Here is a 27,665-nt window from a genome sequence, read left to right as displayed (position 1 = left end):
AGTAAAACTGATTCCCAAAGGTATTTCCATTTATATATGTCATTGTATCTAGTTATGGTTTTCCCTTTTTTTCTCAGAAAGCTTGGAGATGTGTTCTATTCCTCTTTGTATTTCCTCTTTATTTGGGAGAAACATTTAATTCCCCCTTTCATGTGACTTACACGTCTTCCTATTGTGTAGCATAATGTATTACCCATATTGACACTGTGCTTGTTGTTTTAACCATTGAGACCTAAATGTGATCCATGTTGAGACCTGAGGTGCTGGGTGGTTGGGGGAGGGATATCCAGGGGGTCCTTTATTCTCTCAGACTGGAGGAGAGAGACTGTGGGGGGAAGGGGACAGATCTGGATGTAAAGTGAATAAATTTTAAAAAAATGCTTATGAATTGGGGCTACTAGCTCCCATGCTGCTTTTTGGAACCCTGTGACAGCCACCATGTGAACAAGTTGGGGTAGGTCCCCTTGAAGACTAGGAAAACTGGTTTCTGTGATCCTGGCAGACAGCTATCCCTCAGAAATGAAAGTCCCTTTATCTGCTAATCCACATCATTATCCCATAGTTGATATTCTTAGGCATTAAGTTTTGGGTGGTTTGTTAGGCTCTCATAGTTATTTAACCCACCATGCCTTTCAAGTTAGCATGACCACATACTTTCATTAAGAAGTTACTTTAATCAGAAGCTTCTAAAACCTGGGGCATGTTTTGGTGTCTCTTGTCATGGTGTCTGATGAGCTTTTAGATGGAAAAGTTCTATTACAACCATTCCATCCTCCCACTCTATGGAGATAAGCCACTCCTACTTTAAACTTCTGTTACTGAAATGACATAACCTTATTCTAGCCTCCCAAATGATAGGACTGCAAACATTTATTGGTAAACACATGGCTTCAAACTTCACATTCAAAACTTTTTGATGAAGATGTAATGCTACATTTTTACTACTGAGGCAATGCTGAGCAAGAAACTACTCTAAGAAGAAAAAAAGAATGATAGATGAGAATATACCACAAAATAGAGGGTACTACAGAATTGAGAATTTGAGTTCCAAGAATTAAAATATTTTTCTCTGCAGAGGGCAGAGGTGAGTATGAATGCCCAGTAATGTACAGTACTTCTCTGTAAACTCTGGATGGCTTACAGCTTTTAGTCCCCTGTGGCTATACAGAAATAAGTGTAGAAACGGCTCTGGTACTAAAGTTAAAAAAAAAAAAGTAATTTTAAATATATACTTAATCAAAAGATTTCCTCTCTCCAAGGAAATTTTCTCTAGCACAGAGCAGGCTCCATCTGTAACAATTACAAAGTGCTAAATCCCATGCTAGGTTAGGCAGGGGGAAAAAAAAGTCAAGGCACCAAAGTCTTAGTGAGTCATTGTCTTCCTAGAGTTTACATTTTGAGGACTATGTGAGATTTCCTTCCTTGGAGTATTCAGCCAGCTACACCCATTATTTATGGCGAAAAGCCTCTTCAATGTTCCCCCGATCTTTGTAACTATTCATACTTTTCAAGATCTCTTCGCTTCGAAAACTGATGTCCTCGCCCTTCTTTCCTGGATGTAGTGGAATGACTGGCATGCGCTTTCGCTGAAAGTGAAGACAGATGACATTGACCCCGAAAAGTTTCCAGCTCTTAAAGAGCTGCCTGGCCGGCCGTTCAAGACACCGGCTACTCTAGAGGCTTCCACATTACTCCCCACACGGAACTTGAGGAAGCTAAACACAGGCCCTCGCAAGGTCCGCCCTGCAGACATTTGGGCGGAGGGAGTAGGAGGCTAAACCCACCAGGGGCAAAGCACCTGAAGTCTGGGGCCAGGCAGCTAGCTGGAAAAGTGAGAACTGGCTCGGAGAGCGCTCAACGCGAGTGGACTACAAAGCCCAGAGTGCACAGAGTCACTCTCTTGAGCTCCCCTACGGAACCTGCACGCAATGGAGGCTGGGAAATGAAGTCTGCGGACTTCCAGAGCCCCCGCGCGGGGGCAGAAGGGAGGCGTTGCTAGTCCGCTCCTCCTGCACGCGGGTTCCTGGCTGGCCTCGGGGTTTCTCGCTCCCGCTCAGGGTTTTCGTGGACCGCGGGAGCAGTATGGCTTGCCTGAGTAAACTCCGGGGGGAGGAGGGGAAGGGAGTGGATAAGGAGGCGGGGTCAGCGGAAGCGGCAGGTTGCTTCCTTCTCTCCGCGCTCCCTCCCCGCCTCTCCCTGAGGGAGCGGTGGGAGGGGGAGGGGAGGGCAGAAGGAAGGTAGTGACACGTGTCAATCAACCCCCCTCCGGGGGGCGCGCGCTCCGGGGCTCGCGCCGAGGGCTCGCGCCCCTGCCTCGTGCCTGCGCGGCTCGTATGTAAATGAGGGCGCGTGACGCGGGACGCAGATGGACAAGGGAAGAGAGAGAATGGCCGCTGCCGCCGCTGCTGCCGCCGCCGCCGCTGCCGCTCAGTGCCGGAGCCCTCGGTGCGCGGCGGAGAGGAGAGGATTCCGGCGGGAACTCGACTCTTGGCGCCACCGCCTCATGCACTGTGTAGGTAAGAGAGACACGGGCCGGGCCGGGCTCCGCGCCGCTGTGCGGCTGCCGGAGGAGTTTGTGGCTGAGGGGTGTAGTTGGAGCTCCGGTTCGGGTCAGTTCAATGGGGAGCGATGGGAGCGGCGGCGGCGCGGCGGCCCCGGCGGCGCCTTTTGTCTCGGGGCTCCCTGCCCGGCGCGGTCCGCGCCCCGCCGCCCGCCTGCCCGGCTCCGGGCTCCCGGGGAACTGTTAGTTCGGACCCACTCTCCGAGCACCCCGCGGAAGCAGCCCGCCCGCTCGCGCTGCCCCGAAACTCCGCGGCGCCCGTCGCCACCCGCCGGTGCCCCTGTCACCGCGGCTCTCCACCGGGGCGGAGGGGACCCTGTAGCGGCGGGCCGGTCCGCGCTCCCCGCTGGGCGCTCACACACCCCCTTCTTGCCGCCGGGGGCTGGCCGGGAAGACGCTGCTTAGTTCCCGGGACGCGGGACCAGGGGTTGCGGGGCGCTCGCGGGGCGGGGGCCGGAGAGGGCCGAGGGGCGATGGGGGCGGCGCCTGAGGGGCGGGGGGCGGCCGCCTCTGCCCTCTTGCGCGCGGCCTCGGATCTGTGTGTACCCCTTTAAGAAGGAGCCGCTCGAGCGCTGACGGTTGGGATTTGAAGTTCTTCCTCCCTCTTTGGAAGTCTGGACGGATGGGGGGTGTTGCTATGGCGACGGCACCCTCCCCACGCCCCCCCTCCCCTTTTCCTTGAGGACGCCCCGACGACTCTGGTCCTCTTTTGCTGTCATGTGATGGACTCGCGTAGCCCTCCCCACCTCTTATTCCCGTTCAAATGCAATTCAGTTTTCCGTTTCTGTGGGGTCTGATTGGTTTTGCTTCAAACTTCCGCGCTGGTCCAGGCTGTCATTCAGTGGGCTGCTCTGGGTAGCGGGAAGTACTGGGACTCCCAGCCTTGTTGCGGTCACTGCTTTTCCTTCCCCAGAGTGCGACGTGTGCCCACAGCTGTTACCCAGCAGGTTGGTTCAGTGCAATAGAGGGGCTGCGGAGGGTGTGCTTCGGTAGGGGTTACGGGGTAGCATTTGAGGGGAAGAGGTGGGAGTGGAGGCTGGTCGGTGTTAGGAGTGGGTGGTTGGGTCGGTTTTCTTTTCTGACGAGTAGTTGTCAGCCTTTGGAGTTGAATATAGTAAGCTCAGTTCCTTGGGAAGACAACTCTCTCCTACCTTGTTTTCATCTGTTCTTGCGCCACCTCGCGCCCTGTCCCCCTTTCCCACCCCTCTCGGATTTGTTTGGTTAGAGCCCTAAAGTCTGTCTTGTTTTCGCTAGTCATAGTGGATGAAACCAGAAGCAACTCCAGTTCAGTAATGTGCCATACAGAATGAATGTCAATATGAAAACAGAAGGAAGGGTACTCTGATTTAGGAACATTTCGGTGATGCTTAAGCAGTTTACTCTTCAGAGCAGTATGTCACCTTTATAAAATGTATTTTGGTTTTATCTGTGGTAAAGTTATATGGAAAGGGGTGTGTGTGTGTGTGTGTGTGTGTGAAAAAGAAACCTCATACAAAATGTGTCCGTACGAACATGAATACAAAGTGGACTCATTTTGACAGTTACTTACGTTTAGATCTGTTCCGTTGAAAACCCACCTAGAAATTGTCGAGTTCCTTCTAGTGGAGTCCAACAAATAGCACTGACAGCATTGTAGTACCCGCTTACAGAACTGTGTTAGGCACCCAGTGTTTTGAAGATGACCATGCTTAAATTTTGTTTTACGGTATTTGACGATTTGTTTTTCTCATGCCGTGTCACTAAATGCATTTAGTATGTCTTTGAATAAAAAAATACATGTACTTTTCAAAGTCAAATTTTAACTAAGTGAAACAAATTGATTTAATGGGAAATGAGGTTAGATTTTTGAATATTTAGTATTCTGTAATCTGTTTTACACTTTCAGTGTTATAGACAACTATATTGAACCATACATGAAAATATTTTCCTGGGCAACAGCCATATTTGAGAAATTGTTTCACAGTCCCAGTTTTTCTGCTGAGATCCATCTTGTATATTGTCTTTGTCATTGCTATTTTTAAGTAACAAAACCCTTCTAAATAGAATATATACCTGTTGGCTGGGGGAGTGGTCTCATTTAATTGTGGTGTGAATAGGTGATAAAAGTCATTATTTAAAACTATCCTTTGCTATGATATAGCACTTTGCAGAAAATCTATTCCTTATATGTATGTGTGTGACTTATATGCAGTATGTAGATGTATAAATGTATACATTTCTATATTGAATAATCAGTGCTCTTATTGATTGAAATACCTTTGTATATAAAACATTCTTCTGGCTATTGAGAAAGAAAATGGTTTAAGTCTTGGTTTTCAGCAAGGGTTGGAAATCATAAGCATATTCAGGTTATACAGCTAATTCATATTAAGTCTCAAATTACATTTCTTGAAATCTCACTTGTTAAACAAAAATGATTGGTCTTTTTGTTATGTATATTGTCTGAAAATTTGGGGAAGAAAGTTATTTTCACTATCAGTGAATGATTATAGTGATTGAGAAGGGAAAATGTTTGAACCTGTCTAAAAATATTTCTTTTATAATTGTAGGACCTATGTCTTTGCCTTAGATTTACTCCTCAGATTCGTTTCTGGTTTTGTTTTAAATTTTAAAAAGTGTCCTTCAAGTTTTGTCCCAATCGATGGCTCTGTTTATAATGGGCTTTTTATAATCTTTCTATGTATAATTTTGAATGTCTTCATGTAACAAATGCTTGAGTGCATACTGTATGTGCGACTATTATCCTAGCATTCAGAATTATACTAAACATTAAAAGACACGGTCTCATATTTTATAGAGTGTATAATTAGTATCTACTAACCAGAATGACACTGAACATTCCTTATGGAATAAATAATATAATTAGTATCTAATGACTTATAAAATTAAAAACAGCTAAGTATAACATTAAATATATTAATACAGTAAAAACATTATTCAGACTTGAAAAGTAATTAAAATATTTAAGCTGGTTCAGGCCAATTTTTTAAAAAATTAATTTTGGTATAATTTGCATCTTTAAATTGTCAAATCAGGAACTAATAGTTACACTTGCCTGTGTAAACCAGTTTTTTCATATCTTGTATATTAAATTTCATTATTGTCTGAAACATGCACACTCGCGCACATACACATACACACACAACCCAATTTGAGAGTAATTATTTGGAGACATCTTTGCACCAAAGCTTTTCATTATTTAGGACACTGTCAGCATATATTACCTAATTTATAGTTCATTTTCAAATTTTATCTATTTTCTCTGTCCAACTCTTGTCTGTTCCCTAGGTCAAGATCCATTCTAAGATAATGAAGTGCATTTATTGATTATCATGTCTCTAGTCTTTTTTAGTTTCCTTCTTCAATTTTTCTTTGTACTTCTTGGCCTTGACATTAAAAAAAAATACAGGGCATTATTTTGACGATGTTCCTCAAATTGAAATTGTTGTTTTCTTCTGATTAGATTGTTATGCAATTGGTAGAAATACTACTGAAGAACTACTGAAGAAATGTTCTGTTGTTTTCAGTACGTTGTATTTTGAAGTTCAAGATGTTGGTGTGTCTTAAGATATTTATCATATTTCTCTCTGAAAATTATTCATCATTTTGTAATTAGTATGCAACTTATGGGAAAGTACTTTCAAGAACAAGGTATTGCCATCATCTCATCAAACTTTCGTCATCAGTATTCTGGCTTTGTTTCTTCTTTTTAGAATTGATACTCACTCAGTTATACTTTCTGTGATTTCGTGAATTCTTTCTCAAAGATAAAAATCTATCACTGTTATTATTTTGAATTTCAAATTGTGACAGATTTAACTAAACTTAAAGCTCCCTCTTTTCTGTGTGTATGTGTGTGTGTTGTGTGTGTGGTGTACATATGTACATATTTCTGAACAAGATAGTCCACATTTATATATTTTATTGTCTCAGGTTGGTATTAGTTACTTCACCAAAATGTCCTTTAATTTTTTTTAGAGAAAAAGTAAATTTAGATACCAAAACTAAGCAGAAGGTTTTGGATCTGTTTTTAATTAATCCCTGTTTTTTCATCTGTGTGTGTTTGTGTATTTTTTAAGATTAAAAACTAAAACAAAGAAAAGATTAGCTTAGAAACATTCTATAAAACAATAGTGTCTTTCCTATATAAGACTGGTTCAATTGTAATTGGAACCAAATATGAAATGTTAAATCTTCTGATCAAAGGTTATATTGTTAATCTACCACATTAAAACACATTTAGTCTATTATCTTTTCGTTAAAAATAGTATCATTTTTGTACTAACCCATGTAGAAATTGTTGAGAAGTTGGATTACTATTATTTATGTTTTAGAATTGGGTATTTTACATTTGAGCTACATCTCAATTTGAAGACTATATTTAACTGCAACAGGTGGCAAGTGGACTTAATTGGACAGTTTAGTTTTCTTGATTTCCATGGTACCAATTACTTTAAAAATCTCTTCATAATAAACAAATGTATACATTTACTCAGATCTTTTATTTGGTTAGTATGGAATGAACAGATCATAAGAAAATAAGCTCTGGATGTAGACTTTTGAGTTTGGAACCTAGTGGCACTATTTACCAAGGTTTTAGTTTTGTTGTTGTTGTTTTGTTTTTTTTTGTTTGTTTTTTATTTTTTTAGTCATTTCATCAGTAATTTGAGAGCTAGGTTGCTAGAGATGAAGTTTTTTGATTTGTGCTCCTGTATAGAAAGCACCCAATAAATGCTAGCCATCATTGGTGATGGTTTTTCCCTGGGTTCTTGAATGCTTGGGCTTTATAAATTTTTGTCAGTAGACTTGGTGGAAATGGAGCTGGATTACTTAAAAAGATTAAGGAGCATGCTAAAGTAAAAACAAGAGTTTAAATGATCTGTATTTTCCAGTTCTCTATAGCTATAGTGTTACAGAGTTTTAAAATCAACTTAGTATTGATTTTCTGTATGATGAGAGCAGAAGACATTTACCATTGTACATTCTAAGGAATCTTTGGTAATGGATATAAGAAATTAGTTTGTAGCTCATTAAAAACTTTATTTCTAAGTGTAGTGGTGCACACATTACCTTTAGTAACAGCATTCTGGAGGCAGAGCACAGGAACTCTGGTTTGAAGGTCAATCCTATGTACATAGCAAGTTATAGGCCAGGTAAGAGTTCATAGCAGTAACCTGTGTCCAGTAAGATAAAATAATAATAATAATAATAATAATAATAATAATGAAACACTATCATATTAATTCATCTTGAGGTTGCTTTTTGTTGATATGAACCTTCCTGTTAGTCACTTTGATGCTTTCCTCTGGTTTTGTCTTCCCTGCTATTGTTATCACATAGCTCTCCTTTGTCACTGCTGGCATCACTAAATCACCGAAGAGTAGATTTACTTAGAAATTTGTATTAATGGGTCACAGATCGGCTTGGGCAGCTGTCAAAGAGTGTTGGCTATACAACTTCTTTCAAGCACCAGCAAATACAGTGTCCATTTATTTTAAGTGGTGGCAGTTATGATACTATCTAATCACATATATTACACAGTTGGAATCTGTTGAATAGATTAAGACATGTATTGAGATTATCTTTTTTTAAAAAAAATGGGCATTTTAGATAATTTTGCAGTTTTTGGTAAAATTTGTAGATAGGCTGCAGACGTGTGTGTGTGTGTGTGTGTGTGTGTATGTATGTGTTTGTGTGTCTGCCTATCTGTATTTCTGACTGTCTATGTCATATGTGCGAGTGCACTCAGAATCTAGAGTAGGGTATGGCATCCTGGAGTTAGAGGAGAGTGTGAACTTAATCTGAAGAAGAGCAGTAAGTGCTCTTAACCACTTAGTCATCTTTCATTCCCCAGAATTCATATGCCTTGGGCTGGCTACAGGTGTGCCACCTTCCCAGCTTGGCAGCACATGTGATTAGTTTCTGTTATGTGTCTTCATATTCCTCTGACCTTCAATACTGACCTTTATTTCTGCCTCAATTCAGTCTTAGGAGAGGCAACAAAGATATGTAGGGATTTTTGTTGTGCTTTGTTTCAATCATATATATATATTTCCCTTAGTAAGACTTAGTAAGTTAAATTATCCTACTTTGTGTATATTCATAGTCTTCTTTTCTGATGTTATTCTTTACTGAAGATATACAGGTTGCCCTTAGAGTGGTTAACCATAAGATTCTATACTTTATAATGGTATAAAAGTGATACATACCTTTGAATTTTATGTTCTATGACAAGCAGTACACAGTAGATATTCCTGATATGTAAGGTGGTACCTTGAACCACAGCTTCTAGTTAGCCACATATTCATTAGGGTAAACAGTTGATACTTTTGCAGTGTGCTTCTACTGTAGTATTCAATAAGTTAAATGAAATACTCCATCCTTTGTTATTTAAAATAGGTTTTGAATTTTGATTTTCACAACCATGGGCAGTGTTAAGTGTCCTGAACATATTTATGACAAGAAGTATCTATTGTGCATAGACTAGCATTTATCAAGCACAAAACATATAAGTCTACAATATTGAGAACCTTATTACAGTAGATATTTAGGATTAAATTTATAATCAATGAATCTTTTGAAAAGTTTGTATTTGTAACAGAATGTAGATAAGAAATGGTTATGGGTCCAATCCAACCTGCTGATACTCCTAGAAACGTACTTAAGAAAATTTGCTATTTTTGAAGAACAGCTCATTGTTCTTAGTTAAGCTAAATAAAACTTTTGTTGTAAGAATTTTTGTGTTTGCTAGAAAATAAAAGAATGAAGTGAATCTTGTCTTTTTTTTTCTGCATCTGCTTTTCTTTTGTAGTTGCCAATAACCTCATCCTGCTTACATTTTCCTGTTTGGGTTATTTCTTTAATCTGCTGCCAAGTTATTTTCCTTGTAATAGTTCATGGATTCAGTTCTTGTGATAGTGCAAGCATTTGGGCAAATTCAGATAAGGTTTTGGTTTATATCAGTATATGCATTACTGATTTTACTTCCTTTGGTGTAACTTTATGACTTAAAACATACAGTAAGTCATTGCGCAGCTGCTTTGATTTCATAGTTGACAAGGCATTAATGTCTCTCATTTGTCTCTGTTTATAAGGCAGAGGCTCTTAACCATATTCAGCTATTTAGTCATAGGTTATCAGACAGTTCCTTCCATCTTGGTTCTTTAGACTAACGATCATCTTCATCTGCTTTTATTTATTACATATTTCCCAAATTCTTGGGTATCTTTGCAGCTATATCTTCTGCCTTGGAAGTCACCTTTACAATTTAACTTGGTCCTAGATTCTTTTATGAATACCTTGAGAGATTTCTCTATTAACTCAAATTGGATTTTTCTCTTCTAATGTGTGTATGCAAGGTGTGTATATTAGAGATAACTTTGTCCATTAGACTTCATGTTTACCATACTGTAGACAGACAGGCAACTAAATCTTCATAAATGGTAGAAAAGGCTAGACGGAACACTGTTCCTTCTTAGCATTTATAATCAGGTATAATTCATCCTTTACAGGGAACTTGAGATAATACCATTCCTCATGTGTTTGCTATTTTTTGGCTTAATGAAGTGTTAAAATATTTATATAGTAGTATTTTGGTGCCAAAGTTATTAGTTAAAGAACTATATGAGCACAAAGATATTTAAATCTATGCAGATGAATGAGATTAACTAGGGACATAGGATAGACTATTGGATAATAAAGGATTTGGTACCACACCAAGGTATGTTAAAATTTTTTTGGGTAGAGAAAGGAACATCACACTGCTCCCAGTGATAATACTGAAAAGTAAGGTTATTAGATAAGCAGTAAACCAGAACAGAGAGCTAGCACTATCTGAGAGGAGAAAAGATCTTTTCCAGATGGACTGTTACCTGTTGATGGAACCCAGCATGAGAGTTCCAGGTGATCTTGATGAGATGAATTTCAGTGGAGTGTTGGAGATGGCAACTGTATTGTAACAGGTTAGATAGTAATTCAGATATGTTCAAGTGGAGATAGTGTACTCAGATTAAATGGGACATGGTTTAAGGACTGGCAGAACGGCTCAGCAGGTAAAAACACTTGGCACATGAGCCTGATGACCTGAGTTCCATCCCCAGTAACACCCATCACTCATGATGTTTCTTTTATCCTCGTGTACTTTTGTGCATATGCACAGACACATGAGGATAGCATGCATGCATATGTGTGCATATGGATGTAGAACGTAGACATCAACATTGGATGTTTTCCTAAGTTGCTCTCCTCTTTTTTTGAAAGAGGATCTCTGTTAATTTGGAGTTTCCATATCTTGTTAGACTAGCCCCAGAGATCCTCCTGTTTCTGACTTCCCAGATCTATGATTGCAGATGTGAGCCCTGCTTCCAACCACTGCTGTTCCACTTTGACATCACACTGAAATCTTGATGCTTGTGTACCAAGCACTTTACAGACTGAGCCATCTCCTTAATTCTTGTATATATTGAGTTTAATAAAGCTGAGAACTAATAGCAACAGAAAATTGAGACTTAATACATTAAGTAAAGAAATGGATGGACTTGGTTTGAATTATTTAATGAATGTCAATTCTAAATTTATCTCTTAAAGAAACTTAAATGTTTTCTTAATCAAGTTAACTATTATGACATCATTCTGTTATATGCTTTAAAGGTATGTTTTTTCCCCCAACTTACCTTTCTCAGTTTACTGTCAAATCTTTTGAGTCCTGTGTGCCAGTTGTTTGGGGTTATATTTCTGATTTTTTCCAAACTGGGTTCTAAATGCCTATAGACTTTAAAAATCAGAATCAAAATACTAGCCTTAAGTAGGGTTGTATTGAAGTATTTGACTTAGAACCATGGTTAAAAATAGGTGTCATTGCTAATGTGGATGAGAGAAGCTCACAAGGCTTCAACCCTACACAAAGAACTGCAGGCGACTAAGGAATGCTGACAGAGTAGTCTTCCACAGGGAAGAGCACAATAATTCCTTATTCAATCCCAATGGTCAGTTCTAAAAACTTACAGCAACATATAGACTGAGTAGGTTGAATTTATGTATTTAGGAACACATACACTATTGACACTGCCACCACCACCACCACCACCACCAACAACAACAATAACAAAGAAAAAAGATGCCATGAATTTGAAAGAGAGCAGGGTAGGAGTGCTTGAGAAGATTTGGAGGGAGGAAAGGAAAGGGGAGATGTAATTTGTAATCTCAAAAAGTAAAACATTACTAAAAATAATAATAAACTTAAACAGAAAAAAATAAGTGTCATACTTCTTACCCTTCAGCTCCTTAGACTGAACTAACTTACCAACCTATCTGAAGTACAACTGGGGTGGCAGGCCTCTTTTGAAAATAAGGAGACACAGCTACCCTAATGAGGCAGATAAACAAGAGGATTGGTCCTGTGTGGAAAAAAACTTCTAAGACATTCTATTCCAGTAAAGAACAGATATAAAGCTGTTGTCAGTGTTAGTATTGTTTTCTTCTTTAAAAAGACTGAGTAAAATATCAAGAACAGAAGCTTCTTCCTAAATATTTCTCCAAAGAATGTGAACTTGGGAGGAGGGGGGGTTCTGTTTTATATGAGATGCAAGTATGAGGGAGTGGAGTTAAAATGCTTACCTCTTACTGTAGGTTTGCATTTAGATTTTGCTTATAAAGACTGAACTATGATTAAGGATGCGGAGTATTAGACATGTTATAAGCTAATGGAAAGAGAGGAGAAAGAATTAATTGAAAGGTCTCAAATGACTAGATTCCATGGGGGGGAACACAAGGTTTGGGAATCTTTAACGATAAAGGAATGGTTAGTAAATATTAGGCTTAGCCAAGTTAGAGCAGTAGTCAGGTAGGCAGGTGTAAGCAGCCTTTCCCATCTAGTCACAATGTAATGTGAGCATGCTACAGGTATGTTCTGCCTGATAGTTTATTCCCAAGGGTCATCTGGTCTCTGCTGGAGTTAGGCACCTCTGCTGTTGTAATGCAAAAGCAATAGTAGAATGAATAAGAATGGTTATGTTTCAATAAAAACTTATTTTTTATAAAAAAGTAAATTTGGCTTTGCAGGCCATAGTTTGCCGATGCTAGAGTTTCAGAGATGCAGTATAAACTGACATAGGGAACAAGGTGAGAGGGATAGTACAAGCAAATACAAATAACATATCCTGAAAATATTTAGCATGGGAATCACTGAGTGTAGGATGGGTGTGGAGCAGGAATGCAAGTATAAATTATGGTCTCAACCAGGAAGAAATACAAACCTTTGATAATTTTTGTTAATATGTAATAAGCATGGTCAGATAAGCAGTTACTTTTCGTTTTGAACATCCATTGTCAATAACATTTCAGGTTTTTCTTTAATTTTTGTTTGCTTTTTTGTTTACAGTAGTTTAAAAAAACTTAATTGAAGCAGCTATTTTAAGTAAAAACTGGGGAAACAGGCAGTCTATAATGTACTAATGAAAATATTGGATATTCAGATGGCGTCCTTCTTCCTACCTGAACTTTTATCAATTTGGAAAATTAAACAGTGAAAGATGGAGGTCAAAACATCATTTCTAATGTAAATAGAAGCCAAGTTAGAATAGAGTCAAAGAGGCTGTGAGACACATGAGGGGAGCACTCATACACCATGTCGTCAGGCTTATTTTCCCTTGGTGACTCTCCCCTAAAGCAAGAGAAGCAGAACTGGGCTCTGCCTGCTTAGTGATTCTTTTTAAATTCACTGATGAGAGAAGCCATGTCCCTTCTCTATGGATGAAGAGAGGTTCAAGTCCTGCTCATTGAAGCATCGTTTCTAGTAGATACCATGAAGGAGAAGGTTGTAAAAGCTCCAACACTTGGGTTTTTAGGACTTTTTTGCAAAATTATATTTGTGGATAAGTATAACAGAAACAGTGCAACTCTTACTATACAGAAAACAAGCTTACATATTCTGAATATTTAAAGTTTTTTAATTTTAGTATTCTGAAAAACCTTGTTTTAAAAATTCTTAAAGAATACTTTCTTTTTCTTTATATATTAATAATTAGTTTTAACTAGGTTTATATTTTTCATTAATTTATCTACTTATGCATTTTACATCCTGGTTGCATGGTTGCAGACCCTCTTTCTTTCCTCCCAGTCCCATCCTCACAAGTCCCCCCCCAACCCCATTATTCCCTCCCCTTGAGTATCACCCTGCTCTGGAACAAGTTGCAGCAGGACTAAGCATATCATCTCCCACTGAGGCCAGACAAGGGAGCCCCGCTTGGGAAAGGGGATCCAATGGCAGGCAACAGATCAGAGACACCTCTTGCTCCAGTTGTTAGGGGACCCACATGAAGACAAAGCTACATATCTGCCACAAAGATGTAAGGGGCCTAGGTCCAGCCCCTTCATGCTCTTTGCTTGGTGGTTCAATCTCTGTTAGCCCCCTTGGGCCCAGGTTAGTTTGACTCTGTAGGTCTTCTTTGGGGGTTCTTGACCCCTTTGACTTGCTCAGTCCTATCTACTACCATTCCACACAAGTCGGTGAGCTCTGCCTGATGTTTGGCTGTGGGTCTCTGCATCTGCACCCATCTGCTGCTAGATGAAGCCTCTCAGGAAACAGTTAAGCTAGGCTCCTGTTTGCAAGCACAGCAGACTATCATTAATAGTGTCAAGAGTTGGCTCTCTCCCATGCGATAGGTCTCAAGTTGGGCCAGTCATTGGTTCGCCTTTTCCCTGATCTTGGCTCTGTCTTTATGCCTGTCTATCTTGTAGGCAGGACAGATTTGGGGTTGAAGGTTTTGTGGGTAGATTGATGTCCCCCTCTCTTTACTGGAAGTCTGGCCTGGCTACAGGAGTTGACCACTTCAGTCTCCATATCCCCAGCTGCTAGGAATCTCAGCCAGGGTCACCTCCATAGACTCCTCCATAGACTTCCCCTATCCCAGGTCTCCAGCTAGTCCCAGAGATGCCTCCCACCAATTTCCATTCTCTTTTACCTCCCTCTCCCCACAACTGATCCCCATCCCTCTCCTGTTCTCCTCATCACCTGTCATCCCAGTTCCCTCCCTTCCTCCACCTACAATGTCTATTTTATTCCCCTTTGTGAGTGAGATTCACACATCCTCCTTAAGGTCCTCCTTATTACTTAGTTTCTTTGGGTCTCAGGATTTTAGCACGATTATCCTGTACTTCATGGCTAACGTCCACTGATAGATAAGTGAGTACATACCATGGGTGTCTGTCTCAGTCTGTCTTACCTCATTCAAGATGATATTTTCAGTTCTATCCATTTGCCTGAAAATTTCAAAATGTCTTCATTTTTAATAGCTGAGTAGTATTCCATTGTGTAGATGGATCATATTTTCTTTATCCATTCTTCAGTTGAAGGACATCTGGGTTGTTTACAGCTTCTGACTATTATGAATAAAGCTACTATGAACATAGTGGAGAATGTAGCCTTATGGTATAGTGGGTCATCTTTTGGGTATATGTCCAGGAGTAGTATAGCTGGGTCTTGGCATAAAGCTGTCCCCAATTTTCTGAGAAACCACCAAGTTGATTTTCAGAGTGGTTGTACTAGTTTACACTCTCACCAATAATGGAGGGTTCTTCTCCCTCTAGCATCCTCACCAACATGTGTTGTTGCTTGAGCTTTTGTTTTTAGGCATTCTAATGGATGTAAGGTGGACTCTCAGTCATTTTGATTTGCATTTCTCTGATGACTAAGGACTTTGAACATTTCTTTAAGTGCTTCAGCCATTTGAGATTCCTCTGTTGAGAATTTTCTGTTTAGTTCTGTACCCCACTTTTAAATTGAGTTATTTGGTTTGTTGGTGTCTAATTTTTTTAATGCATTTTGGATATTAGCTATCTGTCAGATGTAGAGCTGGTGAAGAGCTTTTTCCAATCTGTAGGCTACTGTTTTGTCATATTGATGGTGCTCTTAGCTTTACAGAAGCTTTTCAGTTTCATGAGGTCCCATTTATCAATTGTTGCTCTTAGTGCCTGAGCCATTGGTGTTCTGTTCAGGAATTTGTCTCCTGTGCTAGTATGTTCAATGCAGTTCCCCACGGTCTCTTCTATTACATTTAGTGTATCTGGTTTTATGTTGAGGTCTTTGATACACTTGGACTTGGGAGAAATTGCACCCTTTTCTTGCTAAATAATGAACTATCTGTCTGGGTCTTAAAACCAGTTCTCCAAAAATATTGAAAAACAACTATACTTTGAAAAGTAAATTACTGCTTTCATTAGCTTTGATTATAGGTGCCTATATTAGCTTAGTTGCTGGTGATTATGTTTTGCAAAGTCATCAGGTATCCTATGTCTACTTTCTCTTTTTCTTCTTAATATTCAGTACTTCAACTATCACATAAGACCAAACCACAGTAGTCCACACTGGGTGAGGTGTATTGACAGACTCCTGTATGAGTTATAAGGTTTTCAGAGCCTGATGTGCTGAGCCACCTGAGTTGATGTATTTATGTATTAGTTAGCATGCTATTGTAGAATGTTAGAGCCTAAGTACAAGTATGGTACCTCTGGAAGAGGGTGGCCTGGGATAGCAAAGGGTCTTTTGGTCTCAGAGTGTTCAAACCTTGGCAAGATAGGAGGAGGAGGACATAGTCTTGGAGTGAGGTTTAGCCTTCTCTGCATGAACTTAGGGACCCCAGTAAGTAGCAGAAGTGTAGGAGGCATCTGTTTTAGAAGTACAGCTTGATATTGTATGTGTTGATGCTCTGTTTGGGATAGAGAAGAGTCCATGCAAGGGAAATACGTGAGTTTAATGTTTCAGCTCTGTCATACTATGATTACTGATCATAAATGTGCCTTTAAGTACAAGATATTAGAGCTGGAGCATTGGAGGTAAGCAGTCATTTTAGTGGAGATGCTATATGGGCTGTCAGGTGATAGTAGGTATATAGAGGATATGCATGTCCAAAGGGTGCCAGGCCTGAGGAATGAGAGCTTCAATAGATGACTAGATTATATACATGGAGAAGTGAGGGTAAGAATAGTAATCCCAAAATGGGTAAGAAGACTGTCCATGTTAAGAAAATTAACCTCATGAAAGGTTTATTACATATAAGGAGGCTAATTGTATAAATAAACGTTAAAGATAATGGGAAACAAGGTTTTGCTGTTATATGAGAAAAGGAGATGTAAATGGGAAAATAAACTACTGGAATGCTATCTGTAATATTGGATTGGAAATGTGGTATGTTGTGAATCATTCATTAGGTATGGATAAGACAGATACAAAAGTGTAGTGTGTATAAACCCACATAAACGTATGCTGAGAAGAGACTCAGAAGCATCAGTAATAACATTGAACAAATATTGTCATTGTTGATGTGGTGTGTTGTTTTTGCATTGTCGGGGATTGATTCATAATTTCCTAATTTTGGTGATGGTTTTTATAACAGTATATTTTTATAAAGAAAATTGAAGAATTTATTTATATTTATGTACAAAGTTTAATTATGAAAAGCATTTTAATGTTCCAGTGTTAGTTTTATTTGATCTCAACATAAAACATAAACATTTTATAATCTTCACTAACAAAGTTTAAAACTTATAAAAAATGTCTTGTTTCCTTTCCTAATAAAACTAAGTATTTTAAAAAAGATATTCAAGTAGTAGATGTTTTAAAATATAGAATTCCGCTCTGAAAACAGTCTTGAAAGTATCCTGCCAAAAGCAGACATGCAGCCATCTACACACACACACACACACACACACGAAAAATGAAAAAAAAAGACTTTAAATTTAGCTTTCAAAAGCTTTGCACTTTACTAGAATTATCCCCCCACCCATGTCATTATTTCCCTTACCTCTTTATACAGTATGTTCTACATCCCCTCCCTTGAAATACCATCCCCATAGCTCCTCCCTGATCTCCTCTTTCTTTTTCACTGTAGTCTACACTACTAGCTGTTTGAATGGCCTCTTCAAAAATAATCCTAACTGTGTAGTACTTGAAAGAGTTAATATTAATAGTTCATTCTTGCTCTTGGGATAAAAAATATTATTTGCCAAAGTATGCCATACTCTTCAGTATCCATGTCTGTACATCTTATTAGCCATCTATATTGTCTTTCTTTCGTATTACATTCATTACTTCTACCACATCTTTTCAATTTCTAGATATTACTATTTAAATTAATCAAAACTAGAAGTTATAGATTAGTTATAGATGGAATCCTCAAAGTCCTATGTCCAGAATGTATGGTATATTCAGCAATAGGGTCTTACCTTCAAATTCTGGAAGGCAGCCACTGACAATGACAATAGCCTATATTGTTTTGGGAGTTTCCTGGATTCCCTTGAACAACAACTTGAATGGACATTTCCTATATGGTACTGGGATTTTTGTTAGATAATCCATGGCTATTATGAGGAACATTATCACCACATGTGACATAACTTCATTCAAAATGTAAACTTACATGTTATATTTGTATTTCTAAGCAAATATAAAGTAATGTTTCCCTGTGGCTTTTTCAGATGTCCTTGTGTTACTTCCATCTCCCTCCCTCAGGTTCTGCATGGTTCCCTCATGCCACTTCCTAGTTAAAGTCAACCTCTCCTCCCATTTGTGCCATTTCCCACTTCATAGCACCTGTCTGACTACTTTCATTCCCAGAACCTCTCTCTAGCACCTGGTCCTTTTTTACTTTCCTGGTTCAGAAGTTTCTCCAGGGTATGTACTCACATCCTAAAGATCCAGAACTAGCATCCACAGCACTTTCCATTCTGTATTTGAGTTACCAGACTCACTATACTATATGCTAGTTTCATCCATTCACCTGTAAATGAAACTAAACTGACTTCATTATGTTCAATTATACAATGACATACAGCATTCACAGGCAAAAATTATTCCTGGGAAATAGAAACAATGATGTGTGACTAGTTCTATAGCCCTAGTAAACAATTCATACCAGTTTAGCAGACTGAACAAAATCAGTTTATCCTTTGTAGTGTCACCTGTGGAAGAATCTAATAAGTTCAGTTTTTAGTTTTATTTTTTGAGATTATAATTACATTTCTTCTTTCCCTTTCCTTCTCCCAAGCCCTCCTATATATATCCCTACTTGTCATTCAAATCATGACTTTTTCACTATTATTAGTTGCATGCATATATGTACATATGTGTGTGTTTACATACACACACATGCATGTACATACATTCCTAAATATAACCTGCTCAGTCCACATAATGTTACTTGTATTTATGTTTTCAGGGCTTACCCATTGGGCACTAGACAGACAATGGTGTGCTCTTCCCTGAGGAAGACCAGCTCTCCTGCTCCTCGCTTTCTTCAGTTGTCTTTAGTTTTTTTGTAGAGGGTTGAGGCCTCATTGAGTTTTTCCTGTCCACTTTGGTATGCTCATTGGTGTTGTCCTTGATAAGCTTAAGTTTGGGCAGCCATGATGGTTAGATTTCATGGGTCTAGCTTAGGTATTTGTATTAATATTAGGAGACCACAATATCACAGAAAACTCCCTCATCCTCTGGCTCTTAATGACCTCTTTGGTAATGTTCCTTGAGCCTTAGGTGTAGATTGTTTTGTATATGTAATCACTGGGCCTGGGTTCAACACTGCATTTTGATTGATTGTGATCTCTGCAAAGAGAAGTTCCCTAAATGAGAAGTGAAGATTACATTAATATCTGAAGATTTGGAGGTAGAAGAATATTGAAGAATGATGAGACATCATGTAGGCTAATTATTCTCAATGGTTGGAAAAATAAGTTTATTTCATTAGTAAAACTTTTCTATAGGGTTTCCACAAAATAACTACAAACAGTAAAGGCAAAGTTGAGATATTCTTGTGAGTTACTTAATCACTTTATTCCTTGAACCTGTATATTTTATACATACATATGTGAGCTGTTTGGCCTAGTTTTCAACACAAAAAAAAAATTTCCGTATTAAAAGGATGGCTGCTGATGTTTATTGAATGTTTTACATGAGTTAGGTACTATGCTAAGCTTCAATACATAATAACACCTTTAATTTTCACACATGAAATAATGCAATCTTGATGTTTGCAGATGAGAATTTGTGAAGCTATGTGACTTGACCAATACCTTCTTTCTAGTAAATGTGAAGTTGGAATTTACATCTGTGTAAAAGTCTTCAATGGTTCCTCATTAACCTGTTTTTAATACGGCTCAGTATGTCTAGCTTTAACTTGCCACCCTTACAATGCTTTACCCTTTTCTCTTGTCATTCTACACTGAGTACCACAAACAAACAGTTGTCTTATTAATACAATGATAGTGATGTGGTGAACATAGCCGCTGACAGTATTGACTACCCAGTGACACTTATTTTGGGTAATTTGTACTTTTCAATGTTAGATCTTCAATGAAACATGAGTCATCTTGAATAGTATCTTTTTTATAATTTTCCAGTGACATCGAATCCATCTAAGATCCTTAAATACTGCCCCTGGACTTTACTTTCTCAGTAGCTGTTCCATTACTACTTTTGTAAAATCTTTTAAAAATACACCTACATACAAAAAAAAAGCATGAGATCAATTTATTTCTCAGTGAAGAAGTGAACATTTGCTCCTAAGTACCACCACGGTCTCTTCTATTACATTTAGTCTTCCATATTGCATCTATACAACTTCATTATCCATTCTTAGTTGAGGAACGGTTAGGTTGTTTCCATTTCCTGGCTCTTGTGAATAGAGCAACAAAGAATGTGGCTGAGAAAGCATCTAACCTCAACTTCCAATCTATTTTAGAAAAGTGAGTCTTTTGTATATTAGATTACCCCTTTTCTTCCTAGGATAGAAATCACATTTGGAGCAGCTTTTTACATTCTAAGTGGAGTACAAACTGTACTTTTAACAACTAGACTGAAGTGTATTTTAGACAAATAATCTGAAGTGTACTCAGCTTAAGTAATAATGGAAAAGAATTAATGGTGTATGTTCTGTTTTTAAACAAAACTAATATACTCATTTAATGATGTAAATACTACTAGTTCTTTGTCAGGCTACATCTTAGTTTTGTAACTTTAGTTATTCTGGAGGAAAAGAATGGATTCTATACATGGTTAAGATTGATGATGGTATATTCATTTTTGTACTCAGTTGAAAGATAATAGATCTTGTTTGCCTTAGATAAGTGGATTTTTTTACTTCTTTATCACGTTAACATTTTTAACTAAAGTAAGGTTTACAAAGTGGACAGGTAGCTTTCACAGAGATATCTACAATGTACTACAGATTAAAGATAGTAGTAAAATGTTATATATAAGTGAACAAGAATCTAAGCTCTATAATCAAAGCTCTATTGGAATATTGTGGGGTAATAACAGTGCAACTCTAATATTTGAAAAAGGATATAAAGAAGCATGAAGATAGATATTTAATGATTTATTAATGACTTTCATTAATAATGAACCTTATCTTAAATGTATATCATAGTGGACAAAATTCTAAGGTGGTTATATTAGAAGGCACAGTTGACATTTAAGAAGCATATTATCCAGGTGATCCTGATGTAATCAAATGAGCCCTTTAAAAGCACAGAATTTCCTACTCCTGGTGGATGAAAGGTAAATAAGATATTTACATTTTGTATGGAATTTGCTAGATAAACTAAAACTACGCCAGATAGTGGTGCTGGGGTGAACATATAGGGACCTTGAGTACGCTAGGCAAACACTTTACCACTGAGCCAGACTTACAGTTCCCAAACATTTTTGAATTTTGTCTTTTCAAAAAAATTTGAATATTAAGGGTATATATAGTTAAATTTTTACTAAGTAGGGATTTATGTTCCAAATTAATAGAAGATACATGAATGCTGCACTTAGAATTCTTTCACATGTATCACCTACTACACTATCACTTAATAAATTTATTTTTCTCTCATCAGAATATCTGGTCCTTAAGATTGGCTCCCTGTCCCCTGTCCCTTTTCCTTTGTCTCCAGCTACCAAGTTCTATTATTCTGGAAAAATGAAATAAAAAGAGATGCTACAAAAAGAAATACTTGTGATTTTAAAGGCATATTATTTAGCAGAAACTCACACTGAACATTACATGTAATATTAAAATTGGAGTCCCATCGCTTTCCTAACTATCTCTTAGCCACCCCACCTGCCCAATGTGCTAGCTAGCCTAGAAGCTCAAGAAATTTCAACAGAGTCCAAATAGGAATACCAGATAGGAATTAGGACTTGGGACTGCTTGGTATCTGACCTGAAATCCTTGTTACCAACATCTGGAGCCATACCCCTCCCATTCCTGCTGGCTTACAAGTCATTCTACTTATTGTGTGGATGTGGAAATTTATAGGATTTGAAGATGGAACCTTAAAGTACCCCCAAGACGGAAAACAAACCAGTTTTCAGTTGATGCACAACATGACAAGCTGGGGTAACGGAAAACAAAGATCCAAATACCCACCCAATAAAAGCAAGACTAGATAACCTTAAAAAGAAACACTCCATACCCTAAATCTAGATTAGATTTTTAATATCCCATTAAAATATACAAATAAATTTAAAAAAACACTAAGAACGTGAATAGTCAAGACAATATATCTCACAGAAAATAATAACCCTACTTTCCCAAGAAAAGCAACTTGTCTGATCCAGAAGACATGGACTTTAAAATAGCATTTATAATTGTGTTCAAGGAACTCAGAAGATATGACCAAATTCCTCAATGAAGACCACAGAAACACTCCATTTAATGAAATAATAAAAACAATTTTAATAGAGACAGAATCTTTGAAGAAAAGTCTAATTGAAATTGTAGAGGAATTTTAACCCAACAACATGGCTGTTCTGGCAAGGGATCACATCCAAAGACCTTCTAGGTCTGTGTGATCTGGATGGAGTACAGATATGCCCTTAGCACACACCTTTATTAATTCCTCTGGCTGGACTACAGACACCTGAGTATACACTTTTAACCTCAAGCAATGAAGGTAACTTTGGTTTGTACAAAGAGACAGTCATGTTTGAAAGTCTAGTTGAGGGGCAGACAAAGTGACAAATGAGAGAAATACTTGACAGAATGAGAGACAGGATATACCCAACTCTCATGAGAACAGAGAGGAAAGAGAGGCTATTCAAGAGAACTGCAGAAGAAAGGGAAGCAACTTAAGAGAGCAACACAGAGAGGAGGGAGGGACAAGAGAGGGAGGAGTGAAAGGAGGCAGTTTTACTGGGACAGTTTTATGGAGACAGGTTACAGGTGAAGACATAATGAGCCAGAGAATAAGGAGCCAGAAGATTAGAGTAGGTTGCCAGAGTTATTTTGAGGCCAAGCAGAGCAATCCAGTTAGAAGCCAAGAGAAGCCAGTTTGAATAAGACAGCTTGGAGAGGAGTTTGGGCCAGAACAGCTGAGTTGAACCAGTCAGCCAGAGTTCAGAAAAAACTAGAAAGGATGAACTTATTCAGAAGTAAGCCACCAAGATGACAATTAGATCATCTGAGAAAATAAAAATTACATTTACATGAAGCAAAACTCAAGATGAAAGGCTTAGGGAGTCGAAAGCTCAGAGGAAAGCCTCACTAACAAATTGGAAAATAGAAAAGAGTAAGTGGGGGTGCTATAACTGTAAAATAACTTTTTGAAAGGTAGAAGAGAGAATATAAAGTCTCAAAGACAGTGTTGAAGAAATGAATCACTCAAAGAAAATGTTAAATCAAAAAAAATCTAGGAAATCTGTGCTTTTATTAAAAGACTCGTTAATCATAGGTATATAAGAAGGAAAGAAACTCAGGTCAAAGACACAGAAAATATTTTTAACAAAATCATAGGAGAAAAATTCTTACTCCAAAGAAATGTGGCTAAGTATATAGAACTCAAAAAGGATATTGAAAGACAAAACTATCAGTTGTAATCAAAGAGGAAAAAAATATTTCGTGTTAAAATCATTTGAGAAATTTATATTTACTAACCAACCTCTACAAAGGATGCCAGTAGAAACAAGACTGAAGGGAAAATTAAGTATACCCAAGAGGATACAATAAATAGATAAATTGATAAATAATCCCAAAACAGTTTAACCAAAAGAGGTTGAAGAAAACAACAGAATAATAAGAATTGTAAACACTGTTCAGTAATAACGCAATACTAACAGTCTTGATACCTTAATAGAAAATTCAGACTAAGAGATTGGCTTAGGAAAAAGGAGTCGTCTTTTTGCTTCAAGAGACACACTTTACCATCGGAGACAGATTCAAATAAAAGGACGGAAAGGTAGTTTGTAGGGTTTGTTTCCACTAGGGGAGGCAAGACAAGGGAAGTTTGACTGCGCTTACCCAATGCTGTCAGGGTGGGTGTTAGGATGTAGAGAAGCCTGTAGAGGCTTCTCCAGGGGTGGGAGAGCACAGTCTGAGGGGCAAGTCTCAACAAATATAGGAAAATTGCAATAACATCCTGCATTCTGTCTCTACAACATGGATTAAAGCTGGTTATTAACAACGATTAGAATGGCAGAAACAACACACTCCTTACTGAAAAATTTTATCAAGAGAAAAAGCAAGAAGGATATTTAAGAATTTCTAGATTTGAATGAAAATGAAAACACAATATATCAAAGTTTATGGAATACAATGGATTAGTCCTAATAGTTAAGTTTATAGCACCGAATGCCTACATAAATAAAGCTGGGAAGAAATCCTATTAATAAGTTAGTGACACACTTGAAAAGCTTTAGAAAAATCAAAAAACCTCCCAAAATGAAAAATAGTCAAACTCAGTGCTGCAATTAATGAAATAGAAATAGATAATATAATCAATGAAATAAAAAGTTGGTTCCTGAAAAATTAACAATAATTGATGAACCTTTTGCTAAATAAACACAAAGAAAGAAGATTCAAATTAATAAACTTAGAGATGAAAAGTGGGACATTGAAACAGGGCCTGACGATGCAGACATTTATAATAAGGTCATACTTTAAGAAATTATAATCCACTAAACTAGAAAGCCTAAAAGAAATGGATAAATTTCTAGATGTAAATGAAATATTCTATTCTAGTTAGCCCCTATAAAAAGACACAAAAACCTGGTATTTTTAACCTGAAAGCCTAGATTGGGCAGGTTATATACTATTCTCATATATCCAATCCATACGTTCCTTGCTACTTTCTCTTTGTGTCTTGCTCCAGCTGCTTTTGTTGCATCAGTCTGATTTCAGGGTGCATTTCTCTAGGCCATGTGTTCCTGATCCATCCTACTGTCTAATGGAGACCTCTTGCTCTCTGCATCTTCTTTTTCCTTCTTCCTTTCTTCTAGTCCTATGCTGTCTCTTGAGACTCCTCACTCGATTCTCAGGTCCTACCTTTTTCTACAGCCCAATCATAGGTTCTAGCCTTTTCTTAACCAGTAGCTTTAAGTTGGGGGATCAAGGCTTACATAACATAGACCACTGTACATGAGAATTCACTTATCTGGGGGCAACCAGATCTTGGGGTTCAGAATTTACCATCTATATACATAGCACCAGACCAAAACATACATACATACATACATACATACATACATACACACACACACACACACATACACCAAAGTTAAATCAAAAAGTAAATAATCTAAGTAAACCTGTAATATTTAATGAGATAGAAATAGTAATTAAAAGTTTTCCAACTGAGAAAAGCCCAGGGCCAGGTGATTAAGCACAGATTCCCATCAGACCTACAAAGTTACACCAATACTTCTCAAATTATTCTGTAAAACTGAAGAAACATTTTATTTTCTTTTTACAGAGCCAAAATTACCCTGATACTCAAAAACAAAAATATAGGCCAATATCTTTGATGAACACAGATTAAAATTTTTCAGTAATCTACTTGAAAATCAAATTAAATACACATAAATAGATTATTCACTGTGAGCAAGTTGGCTTCCTATTACATAAGTAGAATAAAAGACAGAAACCATATGAAACCATCTAATCAGATGTAGAAAAGATCTTTGACAAACATCTGACATTCCTTAATAATTAAAGTCACAGAATCAGAGACACTAGAGATGAAAGAGACATACCTCAATACAATAAAGGCAGTATACACGCCCATAGATAAGATCACTCTAAACATAGATAAACTCAAAGCAACTCTCATAAAAAACAGGTACAAGACAATGATGTTCACACCATTCTGGTTTAATATAGTGCTTAAAATCTTAACTAAAGTAGTATGACAAGTAAGAGAGATTAGGGGAATACATAAAGAAAAGGAAGAAGTCAATAAACCTTTATTTTCAGGTGATATGAATTATATAAAAATATTCTAAAATCCCCACTAGGAAACTGTTGCTTTTCTGTCAGTGAATCTGGGCTGGTAGAACAAGATGTACAAATACTCAAAGAATTTCTCCAGTGCTTCTTCCCCTTCTTGGTCCTGTACTAGCCATTGAGCCTTGCTGCTTTTGGCACCCTACCTCATCCAATTTCTAAAGCACTAGATGAGTAACATCGCAAAGATACTGAATCAGGTCTTGGTACAACTGTTCCCAACATAGGAGACAGTTATTCAGATGACACTTCTCCTTTGTAATAAGAAAAGGAGGAGTTGTCAGGCAGTAGACTGTGCTAGGAAACTTGATAAGGTTGATTGGGTTCAGAAGCCCTAGCACTTCATACCAGATGGCTTCACCTGCTCCTAACCAGGCCCCTGTCATGTGACCAAAGCATCCTATGGAGAGAAATGTGATAATCAGTTACATAAGACAGCACCCCAAGCCTCTTCACATGCAAATGAGGGATCTCTAACATCTCAGACCAAGCCAATAGAAAGCATTGGCAATCAGAACCCAACCCACCCCAAAATATTTATAAGACTCTATCCAGGAGGAATAAAGGGGTGTGAAAATTACTCCCATCAAGGATCTTCTGAGAGCTTCTATCATACAAGAGCTGTAATGCTTTCTGGGAAATCGAATTCTCTCCTGAAACCTTCACTCCTGGAACCTGTCTATGTCCACCGAGGTCACTTCCCAGCCGGAGGCCTTACCACCACTCCTGGCCTGCTAGCCACCCTCTGCACAGTGTCTCACTGCTTCATGCCGTGTCAATGGTTTTTGGTTTTAATTCACACTACAGAGCATGTTTTTGGCATAAAAAAAAACAGACAAGTTGGTCAATAAAATGGAATTGAAGATCAATGCTTAAATCCCCATGCCTGCTCACACCAGATTTTTTTTTAACAAAGAAGCCAAAAATACACACTGAAGAAGAGGCAGCATCTTCCACAAATGGTACTGGGAAAATTGGATAGCTATATGTAGAAGAACTAAACTAAATCCATATTTCTTAACCTGCAAAAATACTTAATCTCGAATTATCATGAGCCTCAACAGAAGACCTAATGCCTTAAATCTAATAGTGAATATGTTTAAACTTATAAGAACAGGAAAGGACTTTCTGAACAGGAGCACAGTAGCATAGGTATCAAGACCAACAAGTTAACAAGTGGGACTACAGCCCAGAACAATATCATGCCAATGAAGAGGGAGTCTACAGAATGAGGGTTTTTATCTTTCACATCTAACATGAGGTTAGTATCTATGATATACTAAAACCACTAAACTTTAGGAAAACAGATAACCCAAGTTAAGGAGGCTAAAGAAACTAAATAGACTTCTCAAAACACTGAAAGATCATTTTAAAATGTTCCAAACCAAGCTGGGCTATGGTGGTGCATAGGTTGTGCTCTGAGGACTTTATTTCCCTTTATTTCAGTGTTAAGCAACCTTTTCCTACATTAATCTCTATAACAGTTACAGCCTTTCTCCCAGCATATGCCTTGACTTTAGCATTCTTTAGTGCTCTTTTCCTCTCCAAACTGTCCATTTTGTGTTTTCTCCACTGTTTTTTTTTCTCATTGTAGATTTGCATGTGAGTTATCAGTAACAACCATGCCACATAAGTTAGCCTCGGGCAAATTCTTCAAACATAGGCAAAGTGCAGGCTTGAATCATTGCCAGAAAATCACACAGTTGTAAGCCCAGAACAAATTCCAAATATTGGTCTCCTCTGAAAGTGCTTGAGCGGGGCCTTCAAAATCCATTTCCAGTCCTACTGTCTACGAATATTCTACTAGCATGGCTCTGCTTATAGCATTCATCCATTGTTATGGTCCAAGGTCC

At 38.1% G+C, this 27,665-nt stretch overlaps 1 protein-coding gene across 6 annotated transcripts in view; it reads left to right on the top strand.

Moving 5' to 3' along the window:
• The first annotated feature begins 2,322 nt into the window (after positions 1–2,322).
• The window catches only part of LOC114619395 (ligand-dependent nuclear receptor corepressor-like protein), a 141,485-nt gene continuing 116,142 nt past the window's right edge, over positions 2,323–27,665 (top strand). For 3 of the 6 annotated variants that reach the window (XM_028765207.1, XM_028765206.1, XM_028765208.1), the window contains exon 1: positions 2,366–2,516. In XM_028765207.1, the coding sequence (XP_028621040.1) occupies positions 2,366–2,516 (151 nt within the window). Of the gene's footprint in view, positions 2,517–27,665 lie in introns of all 6 variants that reach the window. The other 3 variants (XM_028765205.1, XM_028765202.1, XM_028765201.1) reach the window with 3 other exon arrangements.

The sequence above is a fragment of the Grammomys surdaster genome, unplaced genomic scaffold (genome assembly GCF_004785775.1).
Source record: "Grammomys surdaster isolate TR1022 unplaced genomic scaffold, NIH_TR_1.0 150, whole genome shotgun sequence".
In the NCBI taxonomy this organism is placed as follows: domain Eukaryota; kingdom Metazoa; phylum Chordata; class Mammalia; order Rodentia; family Muridae; genus Grammomys; species Grammomys surdaster.
This window is presented reverse-complemented; position numbering and strand designations above follow the sequence as displayed.